The sequence below is a fragment of the Triplophysa rosa genome, linkage group LG5 (assembly GCF_024868665.1).
Source record: "Triplophysa rosa linkage group LG5, Trosa_1v2, whole genome shotgun sequence".
NCBI lineage: Eukaryota > Metazoa > Chordata > Actinopteri > Cypriniformes > Nemacheilidae > Triplophysa > Triplophysa rosa.
In genome coordinates, this window is record NC_079894.1 from 109,306 (window position 1) to 126,021 (window position 16,716).

General features: G+C 40.1%; 1 gene segment (V, D, J or C); it reads right to left on the bottom strand.

Moving 5' to 3' along the window:
• Positions 1-7,685: 7,685 nt before the first annotated feature.
• LOC130554027 (T cell receptor alpha variable 18-like) lies at positions 7,686-9,214 on the bottom strand. The segment is given in 3 exon segments: positions 7,686-7,760; positions 8,676-9,031; positions 9,166-9,214. Coding segments are annotated over 3 exon segments (471 nt in total).
• Between the last annotated feature and the right edge of the window lie 7,502 nt (positions 9,215-16,716).

The window sequence follows — 16,716 nt, forward strand, 5'->3', positions numbered from 1 at the left end:
TTTATGTTGTTAATTTTCTTTATTTTCACCCTGATTAGGTGAGATAACTCCCCCCCCCCCCTAAAATAGTTAATTTCTCTTTTGTTTGTTATTTTGGCTTCACCCCTCTCCTGAGCTAATGATCCTTTGATACAAATAAAATACATTTTATTTGTTCTATAAACGTGTGTGTGTGTGTGGTGAGACATTTCTGGGGCAGAGGTTTGAGGTGGCTTCTCGTCGTTTGCTTTTATTCTTGTGAACGTTAAATTTTATTTTATTTTTTCTTTAAATGATACTCCTCTCCAACCCTAGACCGTGGAGGAACGTAATAACACTGTATTCCCGAACAGTACAATCTACTTATTAAAAATAAGTTAACTGTACTCAAAACTGAAACAGTTCCGCTAATTCAAAACTTTGAAGTGTCCCAGATAGCAAGCAACCATTGAATTCAATTTAAAAAAGTTAAAATTTAACCAGACTACCATTATTGTGATCAGTATTTGCTTTATTTGGGCTCTTGACTCATATGGCTTTAACATTAGGATCTGCTTAGGTTGTCTTTAACCATTGAAACACTATGTTAAAACGTGTTTGTTTGGGTAAAAAACAACTCGTTGACTCAAAGTTTTTGAGTTTTAGAGGTTCTTGGTTTAAGTAAGCAGAACTTTCAAATTTTTATTAATGTTAAGTTAAAGTTCTTACCAAAACTTAGAAAGTACAACTTAAATATTTAATTTATCCTTTATATGAAATTAAGTAGATAGAATTTAAATAAGTACACCAAAATTGCATTTTTTAAGTTAACTAAACTAAATTGTTTCAGTTTCTTTATTTAACATATTTCTTAGTCTTAATATGCATAAATCAAACACCTTGAATGATGCAACCCAAAATGAGCAAGAGACTGATCTCAGAACTGGAATTAGTACAGTTACTGCTCATTGGTAACATAACACATGTAACAGGTCAAACTTGGCTTCACAGAGCCTAAGCACTTTCACCACTCTTCTAGATAATGCTAACCACAAAACTGAAAATTATGTCAAACTCTTCTAAATATCTAAGAGAAGTGAACATTAAACACTAACAAGTCTTTCACTTTACTAAAAACATATAAAATACTCATATTTGTTTCTATTTATTCTCCTAATGCAGTCTGACACAACGCATATTGGGAATTGGAAATCCTTCTTGACCAATTGTGTTGAATTAACATGTTTAAATTAAGTAAATGCAACCAGGAGCAAATCAATTTTCAAAACTTCAAGTTAATCAAAAATAAGAATTAGTTTGATGATTGTCACCATTGTTGAGGTTTGTATGTGAGTGTTGATGTCTAAGTGAGTCGGTAAATCATTCTTTATTTTGACACAATCCTTGTGCATTTATAAACTGAAACATTTTCATCAGTAAGAAAATGATCAAACTCATTATTATTTACAGCAGCTTCTACACTTCATTAAAATTTGACTCCTATTAGGAAATCTACACCAAACTGACCTTTTCAAAGATCTCTTTTTTTAATCAATGTGCAAGTGTTATTTCTGAAACACACACAAGCACTGACAGAGAGATTAACTTAACAGAAGCCAAAAGTCAAGAGCCCAACTAAAGCAAACACTGATCACCGTAATGGTAGTTTAACCACTTGCTAATATGTTTTTAGTAAAGTGAACACTATTATAATAAGTTAACTTAAGTAATGATTTTGAATCAGCAGTACTTAATTATACTTGATCAGTAAGTTCAGACAACAATTATTATCGAGTTCTACTAACTTAAAATTAAAACACTTCTTAACTTAAAAATATTTATGTAATCGGTTTCCTGAATTTTCTTAAGTAAAGTCACCTTATTACATTTCACAGTTCAACAGAGCAGTTGATGTTACTAATTATGTTAAGTTCAGTCTACTTAGAATTTAGTGCAATGCCCTTTTATATGTTGGATGAGCTGAACATTTTAAGTTCAATTTACTCAAATATCAAATACATGTAAAAGACCACCCACTGGCCCAACAACGGTGTCCAATGGCATGGTTGAAGGGATCTCGTGTTCTGCTTCTCCTCAGCGATTAAGTTATTTAAAAACTGTTACAATTTAGTTCAATTTACATGACTCTGTGGTTAAGACCGATCTGACTCCAATTTTATTATAATGTCAAATAAGTTATAGGACATTTCCAATGTATCTGTTGATCAGAGTTAATTTTATCTGTAAATCTTCATACTTTATATATATAGTTATCCTTTCGTTTGGGACCTGCAACACACTCATCGAGGAGGGGGACGGACACGAGGTCTGCTTCCAGCATGCTGCGGCAACCCTTGTGGATACGTCCTGCCCGCATTGCGGGCGGTTGACGATTCAGACGTTGCGTCACGGGTGGCTGTGTTCCCACGGGGCTCAGCCACCACCTCGTCTGCTTCCCATTCCGTGACGGCAGGACGACGGCCCTGCCGCCCGCTACGGCGAGCAGTGAGGGTGACATGAGGATTACTGTGAGCGCTAATCCGTCAGCCACCAGCTCGCGGACCGTTCGCACCTCCCCTTGCTCGTCTGACCGTTCCATGAGACAACCACATATTCGGGAATGGTGCGTGATGATGAGAGGTTCGTTGCAGCATCGGAGGGTGACTTACTGGCATCTGACACCGATGATTCCTTGGAGCTCCCTCCCTCGGGGGGTTAAACCCAGGAAGAAGCGGACGTCGAAATGTCAGCCATGCTTTCCAGGCCGCTGGCATTGGGTTGCAGTGCACCACACTGCCTCTCCCAACGCTCGCGGCTGGATACATGGTACCTCGGGTTTGAGAGCGGCTCCAAGCTGCACTCGCCCCCAGTGCCGTCTTTCCCCGGAAATGCATGAGGAACTTAGTACGACCTGGAACGCCCCCTTCGGCGCGTGTACATCAACTAGTTCCATCACCCTTTTTTCCCTCGATGGTGGGACAGCTAGAGGATACGTCGATGTCCCCGTGGGGCTCGACCTAGACTCCCGTCCAAAGCACGTAGGTTTTTCGGCATCTTAGGTGTAGAGAGCTTACTTTGCTGCGTGCCAAGCTGTCCCCTCTCTCCACGCTATGGCCGTCCTGCAGGTCCATCAGGCCAAGGCGTCGAGAGAGCTCCACGAGGGTAAGACCGACCCAGTGCTTATGCAGGAACTCAGCGCCGTCACCGACCTCGCTCTACGGGCGACCAAGGTGACCGCGCGGGCCCTGGGTCGGGCGATGTCCACACCTGTGGTCCAAGAGAGACACCTCTGGCTGAACCTTGCACAGATGAGTAAGGCCGAGAACGTCCGCTTTTGGGGCTGTTTGGTGATACTGTCGAGCCGCAGTTCTCGACAGTAAAGGACAGTATCAAGCATATCCTCCCCCGCCACGACTCGGCCGCCCTCTGGCCATCGAGATCCCGTGCACCCTCTGCTTCCCAGCAGCCCGGGTCCTCTACGACACAATGGCTCCGGTGCCCCCACTCAGGCAGCCCACCACCACCCCGTCAGCAGCCGCGGCGGAAGCCGAAGCGGCCCTCATGGGAAGACCGCAGGGAGATCGAGAATACCTTCGGGCCCGACCCCAGCCATTCCATTGCTGGTTGGTCGATCCGGGACGGTTCCTGCCCCGTCCCAACAACCCACTTCCAAAGGTTTTTCTCTCTCTCTGGGTGTTTATCACAGCCGCTCTCACCCTCTACACGACAGTGTTTGGCAACTCGATGTTGCGGCGAGACCCAGTGTCGAAGATAATCATCAGCCTAAGCACTCTCAATCTACGATGCGTTGTGCTACATCATCGCCAGGCAGGTAAAACAGAAGAGCCGATCTCCTCTCCGGGGGCCCCCCCACGGCAAGGGATCCGCACTGCCAGCCATCGAACCACCCCCTGGGAATATGCTCCCGTGCTTCGGGCCGAGGTCGCCACCCCTCTGGAGAGGAAGCGATACTGCTCGTCCTTCTAGCCGAGATGTTCAATGGGTTTACAGCCCGTACTTCATCGTCCCCCAAAAAGCGGGGGTTGCTAGATCTGCGTAACCTGAACAGGCACCTACTCAAGCTGTCGTTCAGGATGCTCACGCAGAAGGTTCATGGCAATCGACCTGAAGGACGCTTACTTTCATGTCTCGAAATTCCCTCGTCATCGCCCGTTCCTACGGTTCGCTTTCGAGGGTCAGGCATATCAGTACAGAGCCCTCCCTTTCGGTCTGTCCCTGTCCCTACGAGTCTTCACGAAGATCGTGGAAGCCGCCCTCACTCCCCTCGGGGAGAGAGGTGTGCGGGTACTAAACTATCCCGATGACTGGCTCATCTTGGCACACTCGTGAGATCTGTTGTGTACACACCAGTGTTGGGTGTAACTAGTTACTAAGTAATTAGTTACTGTAATTTAATTACTTTTCCCTTGAAAAAGTAAAGTAAGAGATTACTCTTATTTTTCATGTAATTTAATTACAGTTACTTCTGATGTAATTAAACTAAATACTTTGTGTAATATGTGTGTGCAATAGTGGAATTGACATCAAAATTCAAAGACTTAACTTTAAAATCCTTGCTTTAATGTATAATTCTCACATATGTAATACTTTGGTCAGTTAATAATAATACTTTATGTAGTTTAATATTATTTGATTGAATGAATAAGCCCTTTCATGTCTATCCTTAAATCCCAACCAATCAAGGTTGATGTAGGATATAGAAAGTAATTAGTAATAAGTAACTAAATACTTTTTGGAGAGAGTCATTTTTACAGTAATCTAATTACACTAATGAATATGTAATTAGTAACTAGTAATTAATTACTTTTTTAGAGTAACTTACCCAACACTGGTACACACAGGGACCTAGTGCTTCGGCACCTAGATCGATTGGGACTACAGGTCAACCAAGAGAAGAGTGAGCTCTCCCCTGTGCAGAACCAGACAGCTGATGTGCTCTCTCGTCAGTCGACGCCTCGCAGAGAGTGGCGACTCCACCCCCGCGCAGTGCAGCTCATTTGGGTGCAGTTCGGGCAGGCACAGGTAAACCTGTTCTACTCCCTGGACACCACCCATTGCCCGCTATGTACTCCCTGTCCGAGGCCCCCCTCGGCACAGATGCTCTAGCGCACAGCTGGCCGTGGGACAAGCGGAAGTACACCTTCCCCCCAGTGAGCCTCATTGCACAGACCTTGTGCAAGGTCAGGGAAGAGGAGCATCAAGTGCTACAACTAGAAAATCTCTTCTGATATTCAGGCTCAGTTGTTCCTTCACCAAATGTAAATTCACTCAGAATGAATGTTGGTGATGTGTTCGGCAGCTGTTTGTACCAGAAAAGATATGGAGATGTATCAGAGGTAGAAAAATTGCACTGTAGAGTAACTTTGTGTCCTCCATTTGCAGTCATTTCTCTTGTAGTCTGTTCAACACTGTCCTTTCCCTCACATGCTGAAAAACAGATTTATCCATTAATCATTTGATAGGCTATATTGAAGATGTCAAACAGATATAGTGTCAATAATAAAACAATATCCTTACCAGAATAATGTGCTGTGAAGATAAGAGCAATAATCACTAGTTTTGACATCTTCACTTACACTTCACTGATAAACTTGAATGTTTTCTCTCTTTGTGTTGTCAGATTCTGAGGTCACACAGACTTATATAAGCATCTGAGGAATGACGCCTCCTTGTGATGAAACAAGTTGAAGCACTTTTTGTGGAGCATGAACAATCTACATTGTATTATCTACATCTACATGGCCAGTGTTTTTCTGGGTTTAAGGGATAGTTCACCCAAAAATAAAAGTCCTGTCATCATTTACTAACCTTTGAGTTGTTCCAAATCTGGTTTAAATGTATTTGTTCCAGAGATGCGCGTTTCTGATCCTCAGCCCTAAACACACCTGAAGCAGATACTTCCTGTAACAGAACGTTCTGAGATGGTCACGATGTGGAGTTTTATAAAGGGTGTGGGGATGTTATTTGGTGGACCTTCACAGAACATTCAGGTGGTCTCTGAACATATAGGGGATCTTTACTAGGACATTCTCATAACAATTACAGGACCTTCAGGGGACCAAACTACAATGCTGCTGTCATTCCCATTCGCATTTATAATCCGTCTGTCCGCATTTGCGTTTCGGCCCATGAGTTTGAGTTTCGTCCCGCAGTGGCATAACTACACCGGCCCTCGTGACCCAAAAACAGACCCGTCCGCCAGGAATCTTCCAGGTCCTTCCAGGCCTTGGTTGATGCCTATGCATGTCAGTATTTTTTTGTTTATTTTCTCGCAGTACTTTCCACTTTTTTAAAAAGGAAATTTGCATTAATCATGAAAGTATGAATATTAGTATTACTTATAGTGTAACTATAGAAACACATTGCGCGCATTGAAAGAGGAAATTAAATTGACACGTGAAAATCCAAAGTCAAGAGCCCAACTAAAGCAAACACTGATCACAGTAATGGTGGTTTGTTGAAATTCAACATTATTGCATCATTAATAGCATTAATTAACATTGACAAATCAACATTTTTTACATTTATTCAATGGTTTGTACCCGTCAGCTTGCTGTCTGGGGGTCCCCTATACGTGACCCCGAGAACGTCCTGAATGTTCTGTGAAGGTCCATCAAATGATTAGGGATGTAGAATATGGTCATGCAGAATATGTACTAGCATAGAAATATGCTAATAATAGGCATGCTAATAAACAACTAGTTAATAGTGAGAATTGGTCCCTATACTAAAGTGTTAAACACTGTACATAATAAAAACTGTCATGTCAGTCTTATCATGTATTAATTCAAATTATATTAGTTTCATTTAAGTATGTAAATAAAACATCAGTTCGTGGCTAATTGTGAATTGTAAATCGAACACTAATAACGTCATGAGAATGTCCCATAAACTGTATTTTATGAACACTTTAAATACCTAAAACATTAGTGAAAGTTGTAGGATAATGGTTCCTGTTTTCTCATGTTCAAATGTTTGGATATGAGCTCTACCCTTTGGTTGTTATGATTTTCTGAGGATTCTGGTTTCATTTGAATGATATTTCTCTGTTTCTGCAGAGTCCAGATTCAGATGGATGTTTTCGTAAATACATTTAAGGAAGGAAGAATTTGTAAGTTAAGAGAAATTAAATGTTCAGCGAAATGTTAAAGCATTGTGCAGCTCATGAATATATTTTTAATATTTACTGAAAGGGAACTCTCAACAAGCCTGTGCAGTTGATACTCGTCTGTCTGTCGCCGTCTGCTGGTTTTATACTGTTAACACATGTGAGTGTGTCTATAGTTGATCAGTTTCATAGTTTTATAACAGACAAATGAGATGAGTAATTCAATCACAAATATTCACACATATTCATCTATGTACATGTAACTAGAGACGGTTAAAGAAGAGTCAAACAGTATAATAGTGATAATAAAACCATGACTGAACGTCATCATATGTGTTTTTGTGTGAGTGTTGAGTGTGTTTAGTGACTGTGGGCCTCAGAGCGCAGTAATACACAGCAGAGTCACTCACATCTACATCATGAATTATCAGAGGAACTGATCTTGAAGATGTGCTGAGATTTGCCTTAAATCTTGCTTTAAACTTTTCATTTTCATGGCCAACGGAACCGACTCTGTTCAGTATGTATTCAGGGAATCCATTTACTGTTTGCTGGTACCAGAAGAGAGTCGGAGATCCAGAAGATTCATATGTGCAGTTTATTGATACAGTTTCACCTTCAGAAGCAGTTTGAACTCTTGTATTCTGCTCAACACCGTCCTGTGATTTGATTCCTGTTGAGTTTCATGATCAACTAAATTAGTCAAAAAAATTAAAAGACATTGACTGAAAATAATCTTGTTGATGTTTTAAACAGAAATAAATTCTACATACCCATGAAATATATGGAAACAATAAGAGTTTGTTTTATCCAGTGTGTGGACATGTTTCCTGGTGAAGAGATGAAAAACACATTTATTCTCAACAAAAACTCTGACGCATTTCAGCATCTGCTTTAGTCTGTGAGCGAGTCACTGAAAGTGTGACTGACATCTCATGACTCCTCCCTCTGAATACAGCAGCTTTACCATCTATTTATACTTCAACATCTTGAACATAAACATCTTCCTCATTTATTCTGTTCCCCTTCATCACAATGAGATTTTAAAAGTGAAATCAAGTAAAAGTAAAACATGATGTAAGACAGAACAATAGAGCTAGTTTTCTAATAAAATTGTATCAGTTATTTATCATCGTGACAATATTTAGAGTTTATCATGAGAATCTTCTTGAACCTCCTCACACTTCCTCATTAATTATGTGTTTATTAGTTTATTTGCTGTTGTCTGTGTCTGACTTCTGTTTGGATGCCTGACGTATACAGTATGTATCAACCTTATAGCTCCAGTATTTTTTTGTGAGATCAAGTGAAAGGTTTGATTCATGTTCAGTTGGACAACACTGCAACCATGTGGCGATAATGTGCCTGTACAGTGTTTCAAGTGTTATTTATTAACTTTAATGCATTAATCGTATTATAGACTTTATAAAATATTGTGTAGGATAGTCTTCATTTCAGCAATGTTGTGCTGTATAACAATAATAATAATAAACTGTATTGATATGTGTATTTAATATACATGATATTCTCTCTCTCTCTCTCTCTCTCTCTCTCTCTCTCTCTCTCTCTCTCTCTCTCTCTCTCTCACTCTCTCTCTCTCTCTGGGGTTTCTGTACGTGTCTGGATGGTTTTGTGTCACTGTGGGCCTCATGGCGCAGTAATACAGATCAGAGTCTGATAGAGAAACAGAGGAGATCTCCAGATGAACTTGTTTCTGCTTCTGTTGAGTGAGTTTCACAGACATTCTTGGATCTACATCAGACTTTTTGTCATTTGTTGTGCCATCATAAATACGCAAAAGAAATTCAGGAGCTGATCCGGGATACTGACGGTACCAGTACAGATAATCATTAGATGTATAACTGCAGGATAATGTGACATGTGAATCCTCCTCAGCAGAAATCTCTTCTTCATCTGCTGTGATGGCAGTTCCAGAAACAACATCTGAAAAACAAGAGGTACAATTATTATAATACATCATGTTTTTCCCATGAAAACACACATTCTGATAAAATATATAAATGCACTGTAAGTAACTTTTGATAAAAGCATTTAATACGTGTAAAATAAATACATACATGCTAAAGCACAGAAGAGAATAACTGTATGAACATCCATTATACATGCAGCACTAAGAAATTCAGGAGCTGATCCGGGATACTGACGGTACCAGTACAGATAATCAGCAGATGTATAACTGCAGGATAATGTGACATGTGAATCCTCCTCAGCAGAAATCTCTTCTTCATCTGCTGTGATGGCAGATCCAGAAACAACATCTGAAAAACAAGAGGTACAATTATTATAATACATCATGTTTTTCCCATGAAAACACACATTCTGATAAAATATATAAATGCACTGTGAGTCGCTTTTGATAAAAGCATTTAATACGTGTAAAATAAATACATACATGCTAAAGCACAGAAGAGAATAACTGTATGAACATCCATTATACATGCAGCACTGAATACAAGAGTTTCATCTCAATGTGAAATGAGGAGATCAATAAATCTACTGTATGAAGCTCCTCCTCTTTAAACCACATCATGATTTTCATTTATATTTCACATTCACTCTCTTCTGGGCATTATTAATGTGTGTAACAAATGATTTTATTCATCAGAAAAAAAAAAAATGACGTGTCTTATACTGTAGTCCATATCAATTATTGCAAGTGCAACTTTTGTTGGGGCTTCTTAAAGAAACATAATGTCTTATTTTAATATATAATGTCATTTTAGATATTTAAGTTATGATATTCTACACTAATTCTTCAGCCTGTCATCCATTCTGTCCTATCTATCCTGATCAGCCTGTAGAAGGTAAATCATTTTCCCTTTCACGCGTGTGTGAGGTTTATATGAAGTGTAGTTGAGTTTTGTGTCACTGTGGGCTCCAGGGCACAGAAATAAAGAGCCGAGTCTGATAGAGCCGCAGAGGAGATCTCCAGATACACATGTTTATCATTTCCTTCAGTTAGTTTAGCAGTGAATCTTGGATCTACATCAGATCTCTTGTCTTCTTTCACACCATCGATGATGTTTACGAGGAACTGAGGAGCTGATCTGGGATGCTGACGGTACCAGAATAAAGTGCGTGCAGATGAATAACTGCAGGATAATGAAACACTTGAACCCTCAACAGCAAACTCCTCAGTTTTGTTTCTTTTAATTTCAGTTCCTTGTGTGACACCTGCAAAAGTAGATCTGCTTTAAATCTGTAAAGAGTTTGTGTTTAGAATTAATCATAAATGTGGTCAGTGATTTTACATGATTTGAATACCATAAAGTATACAGACTATAACATCTTATTTACAAGTATTGAAGAAAAGACTAAAATACTTACATGGAAAGGCAAAGAGCAGAATTACAGAATGGAGAAACATTGTGTTTATTCAGTAAGACAGCTTGAATGATTTCTGTAACCGACTGTGAATGGATTTCACAAGATGACATTATAGATGTGAGAGCTTTGAGCTCCGCCTCTTTCAGATCAATAGCTCACATTTTAAAGTCTGCTTAGATAAGAAAAGTGCATTTGAATGCAAAGTTTTACATAAAATGAATTTATTAAAAACGAAATTAAAGCCAAGCACAGCAATAAATTATTGTGTTTGATGTTGGTGAATTTATTTTACTCTAAAAATGTAATGTGACACTGACGTCAAACATTTATTAGAGCTGTAGTCTTGTATCAGTGGATCTCAACCTTTTTGCAAAGCCTCCTGTGATCCACAACAATATTATAAGTGTCACGGTCCCACCGTCTTGTTTATGAAATTCTAGTCGTGTGGTGGGATCGGGGCAGAGTCCTTGGATTTTATGTGGGAAGGCCATGAGATGTTTATGTTGTTACCTCTCATGTGTTTTTCCAGTGTCTCGTCTCTGTTCCCGCCATCTCGTTTCCTCGTTATCCTTCCCTAAGTGTTTAATGTACCACACCTGCCCCGTGTCGTTATCCCTCGTTTGACTTACCTATATATACCCTCATGTTTCTTTGTCCTGTGTTCGGTCATTGTATCTGTACTGTACTTCATTCCATGTGGTGGTTGTGCCTTGTCTGTGTACACCAGTGTTTTGTCCTTGGATTTGCCGTCGTGTCCGTTCAAGTTTGTGAGTGTGTTCCTGTTCGGTTAGTTTATATATTTTGCCTTATTTAAGACGTTGTGTCGTGTTCTGTTTAGTTTGTTTTTTCCCCACCGAGGGAAGTGTTTTGTTCCAGTTTGTATTTTAGTTCGTTCTGGTATTGATACCCCCTCGTGGGTTTTTGTTTTGTGTTTTTCTTTGTAAAAATAAAAACCTTTGTTAACCCCTTCACTGCCGTTGCCTGCGCTTGGGTTCTTCTGCCAACTCCCGACAATAAGTGTGTTGAGTTTTGTTCCTATTGTGTTTTTTCTGTTACTGTGCTCTGTCATCAGCTGTAGTTAATGATTTTAATTCATGGTTTGTTACCTCAGTTACTGATTAAGTTCACTCCTGTTTTCTGTTGAAGTTTCTGTATTTATACTGTCTGGTTAGTTCAGTTCTTTAGTCTTTGCTTTAGTTTAGATGGAATTATGTTTTGATTAAATTTATCTTCCTTGTAGTATTTAATGGATTGTGCTTTAGTATGTTACACACCCACAATTTCTGTGATTGAGTTGTGATTTTGAGATTATTTTGTCTTATTTTAAACAATTTTAAGTCTTGCAGCTCTTGATATTTCGTTGATGCCGCAGCACCTGGTTTGAAACACTTTTAGGGTGAGCGGCGCCCTCTTCTGGTCATATACAGCTATTGTAATCTTTACATGCAGGTGATGTATTTTTGTTCAGTGTTGTTGTGTTTTGTGTCACTGTGGGCCTCATGGCACAGTAATACAGATCAGAATCTGATAGAGAAACAGAGGAGATCTCCAGATACACATGTTGTGTTTGTTTTTCTCTTCTGAGTTTAGTAGTGAATCTGGGATCTATTTCAGATGTCCTGTTCTCTTTCACTCCATCAGTAATGAGCACAAGAAATTCAGGAGCTCCTCTGGGATACTGACGGTACCACTGAAGATCATAAGCAGAGGAATAACTGCAGGAGAACTGAACACTTGAACCTTCCACAACAACCTCTTCAGTGCTGTCTGATGTGATTTCATTTCCAAAACTGACATCTGGAGAAATAGACCAACAGTTCATTTATTATCTAATATAATAACGATCTTGTCTTTAAAATATTACACATAAGTTAACAAATACATTAACGGTTTTAATGTTGTTCAATGTGGATTCCAAATGATAAAATGTGCAAAACATTATTTAGGGATTAAGTAGATGAACTAAAGTTAAAACTCCAAAAATGTGTGATGTATAATATTAAGAAAGAAGACTTACACACAAAGACAGAAAGCAGAATAACTGAATGAAGTGTCATTGTGTTCTCAGTGAATCTCTGCTACAGTCTCTGTCAAACTGAACAAGATCTCACATCTCACACACAAACCCCTCCTACCATCACATCACATAAAAGGAACGGAAATACAGACTTGATCCTGTTAGGAGAAACCAACATATATTTAGAACCAATGATAATTTATAGTTTAGTTAGGATTTCATTATCATGTTTGTGTATTTGAGTGTTAATGTTTAAGTCATCTGAAAGAAATCTGTGAACATCTGATTGTGTCTTGACTGAAAATATTACTGAATGCTAAAAACTCCTAATTTAGTTTGTGAACATACATGTTGTTTTATTGTTGACTTTATGTTTCTATGGTGAGTTGATTGGAGCAGTTATCATATGAATTCTTGTTCAGTGTTGTTTTCTGTCACTGTGGTGGAAAAATATGTGGTTTCTGTGACATTTTTTGTCACAGTGTCAGTCATCAGTTTAGTGGATGATTGAGATGTTTCACATTTAAACCGATTGTCTTGTATACGCTCATAGATTTGTGCTCGAGCACCTTTGAGCAGTATAAACTGAGGTTCTCTGTTAGGAAACTGTCTGTACCAGTAAAGCCAAACATTATTGCTGACTGTTTCATATGTGCAGGGCAATGTCACAGATTCTCTTTCATTTCTGATTATATTAGTATCTCCTTCTGGTCCAATTCCATCAGCAAATCCACCTGAAATAAAACTCATTATATTTATATCACATACTGGCTCTATCTTTAATCACATTTGTTTTCAATAAAACATTATTCAGTCTTTTAAATATATCATATCAGTTATATCAAATTATATTTGCTTTTGCAGTCAAATGTCGTTGTTTTTTTCTGATAAACTTGGTAAGAATGAAATATTTACCTGAGACTGCAGTAAGAATCAGGAGAAGAGTCATCTGTGTCTCCATCTTAACAGCCAGACAAGTTCTTTATGTCCAGGGGAGTTTGTATTGCTGGATTTGTGAAGTATGAAGCACTTTTACTGCACACACTGAATGTGGTTTTACTGCAGATTGTCAAATGTGTAATTCTGGTGGTTTGTAGTATATTACTGAAGTAAGTGAAGATAAGTTGCAGATTGTTGTGTAGGTGGGTGTGGTTATTGAAGTGTTCTCTCAATGAATCAGAAGTGTGTAGTAGTGCTGTATATTGTGTATTCATTTTAGGATCATGATGTGACAACAAATATTGAGATAAAGCTAATGAATAAATAAAAGAGCAAAACAATTCTTAGTTTTCCCTTTCACACAGTCACAACACTGCTCTCACACACTAATAACACAACACAATCCAGTACAATTACTTCAAGAACTTCACAATGATAACATCATAACCCGTTTTCTTTTCCACAACAAATGTGTTTTAACACACTGCTGGCCAAAGAAAATCTTACTTATTGATTACTTATTATTATTCTTATAGAATCAAGAGCCCAACTTAAAACATTTTTTAGAATAATTTCGGGTGCAAAAGTGAAATTTGTCATGAATCGTGTGCGAAAGAGAACCCAATTGCAGGCAGCAGTGAAGGGGTTAACAAAAACAAGACTTTATTTACATAAAACACAAAACAAAACCCACGATGGGGGGAAAACTCAATACAATAAGATAATGACAGGACGAAGACTAACTAACACTCAACTGAAAATAAACAACACTAGATAAACCAAACTAAACACTTACTAAGACTGACAGGACACTCCAAACGGAACACGAGCACGGGAGAAACAGGTAATCAGGATACAAATAACAAGGAACGCCATTGAAGACAACATATACAATGCACGAGCAACAAGACAATGAAACATGAGGGTATATAAAGGCAAGACAAACGAGGGATAACGAGCTAGGGCAGGTGGGAAACATTAGACACGAACGGGACACAATACAGGAAACGAGAGGGGCGGGGCCACTGACGAGACACGAGAAAACACATGAGAAGTAAAAATCATAAACATCTCATGGCTTTCTCACATAAAACCTAAGGGCTCAGTCCCGATCCTGCCACATGACTAGAAATACAGAACCAAGAATGCAGGACCGTGACAGAGCCCCCCCCCCTAATGAACACCTCCAGGTGTTCACCAAGGGGTTGACAAACAAGACATGACAGACTGGGACAAAGACAGGAACCAAATAAACATAGACAACATAACCAAGGGCAATACAGAAAATACAATTACTGGGTTGGGACAACAAAAATAATAAACATGGGAGGGGGGGTGGGGACAGACAAGGGCTTGTGGAGGGAACAGTCCTAGTCCCCGGCTGCCCTCGACAGCGCGAAGTCCTGGGCGACTTAGGGGAGGAAGTCCTGGGGGGAACTGCCGAGTGGAATGTCGGCGGGACAAGGTTGGGCGCCGGCTGGAAGGCCGGCTGCACCGGACTGGACGCTGGCTGCACCGGACTGGACGCCGGCTGCACCGGACTGGACGCCGGACTGGACGCCGGCTGGACCACCGGACTGGATGCCGGCTGGACCACCGGACTGGACGCCGGCTGGACCACCGGACGGGATGCCGGCTGCACCGGACTGGACACAGGACTGGACACCGGCTGCACCGGACTGGGCACCGGCTGCACCGGACTGGGCACCGGCTGCACCGGACTGGACGCCGGCTGCACCGGCTGGATTGGAGTCCACGCTGCCCACCGCTGCCTCTTCTTCTTCCGCCGAGCCACCCGCCTGGTGGTCGGGTGAAGGAAGGATGTAAAAGGCATGGCTGGCTCCGGCTGGGACTCCTCGGAGGTGGATCCCCAGGACGCTCGCCTCCCCCGCTTCCCAACGAGGCTGGTGGACGGTGGAGAAGCTGCCGAGGGTGAGGAGGATGGCGTGGCGACGCCCACAACCCAGATCTACAGAGAACCATCCTCAGGGATCGTGACCAGCAGAGATGAGTAGGTGGGTTGTACTGAGACCCTGGACTCTGATCGAACCACGGCATACAGCCATATCGCATCAAAGTCCAGCGGTCTCAGCGACCTCATCTCCTTACGCGAGAGTGGCTCCCTGAGACCGGCGTTGAACAGCGTCACCAACTCCTCCTCCTCGAACACAGTCTCCTCTGCGACTTCGAGAAACTGGCCCGCGTAGTCGCAAGATCAGACAGGCAGATGACATCAAAGTACTGCGAGAGCGATTCGAAAAACAATAAATAAGGCTCGTTTGAGATGGCGAAATTCTGCGCAGAACCGATCACCGGTGATCAGCGCGAGATGCATGCCGGTAAGAAATGTGTCTGAGTTACGTCCGCCTTGCTCTGATGTCATGCTGACGCGTGTCGAAAAACTCTCACGATGGCCAGGCGGCTGTATCGGATTCTTCAGTCAGGCGCAGTTGCTCTCCATCGACTGCGTTAATCATGATCAAAAGCATGATGGGAAACGACTAGCTGACGACCAGTGTTGGGTAAGTTACTCACAAAAAGTAATTAATTACTAGTTACTAATTACATATTCAATAGTGTAATTAGATTACTGTACAAATTACTCTCTCCAAAAAGTATTTAGTTACTTATTACTAATTACTTTCTATATCCTACATCAACCTTGATTAGTTAAGTGATTCAAGGATAGACATGAAAGGGCTCTTTTAATTCATTTAAATAGATCATATAAAACTACATAAAGTACTCTTATTAACTGACCAAAGTATTACAAATGTGAGAAGGATACATTAAAGCACAGATTTTAAAGTTACACTTTGAAATTTGATGTCAATTCCACACATTATACAAAGTATTTAGTTTAATTACATCAAAAGTAACTAATTAAATTACAGAAAAAATAAGAGTAATCCCTTACTTTACTTTTTCAAGGGAAAAGTAATTAAATTACAGTAACTAATTACTTAGTAACTAGTTACACCCAACACTGCTGACGACACAGCTTAATGCTCATTGGCTAAGAATGCCCACTGGTTTTTAAGAAGTTCACAATTTATAGTAGTTTATATATTTTTATTTATATGTGATAATGAAAACACCTAGGTAAAACCGTGTACTATAAAGGGATGTTTTAAATAAGTAGCCTAATTAGGGCATGTGCTTTATTTTATTTGTTTCGTTTTAATTATTTCTTTTTTAAGTCCTATATTTGTTAAAATGTATACCTTGTTGTATTTTATGTTGGTGTACATTTTGTACATTGTAATTTACATTATTCCATGAAATAAATAAGCCAATCCATCAAAACAAATGCTACATGCACACA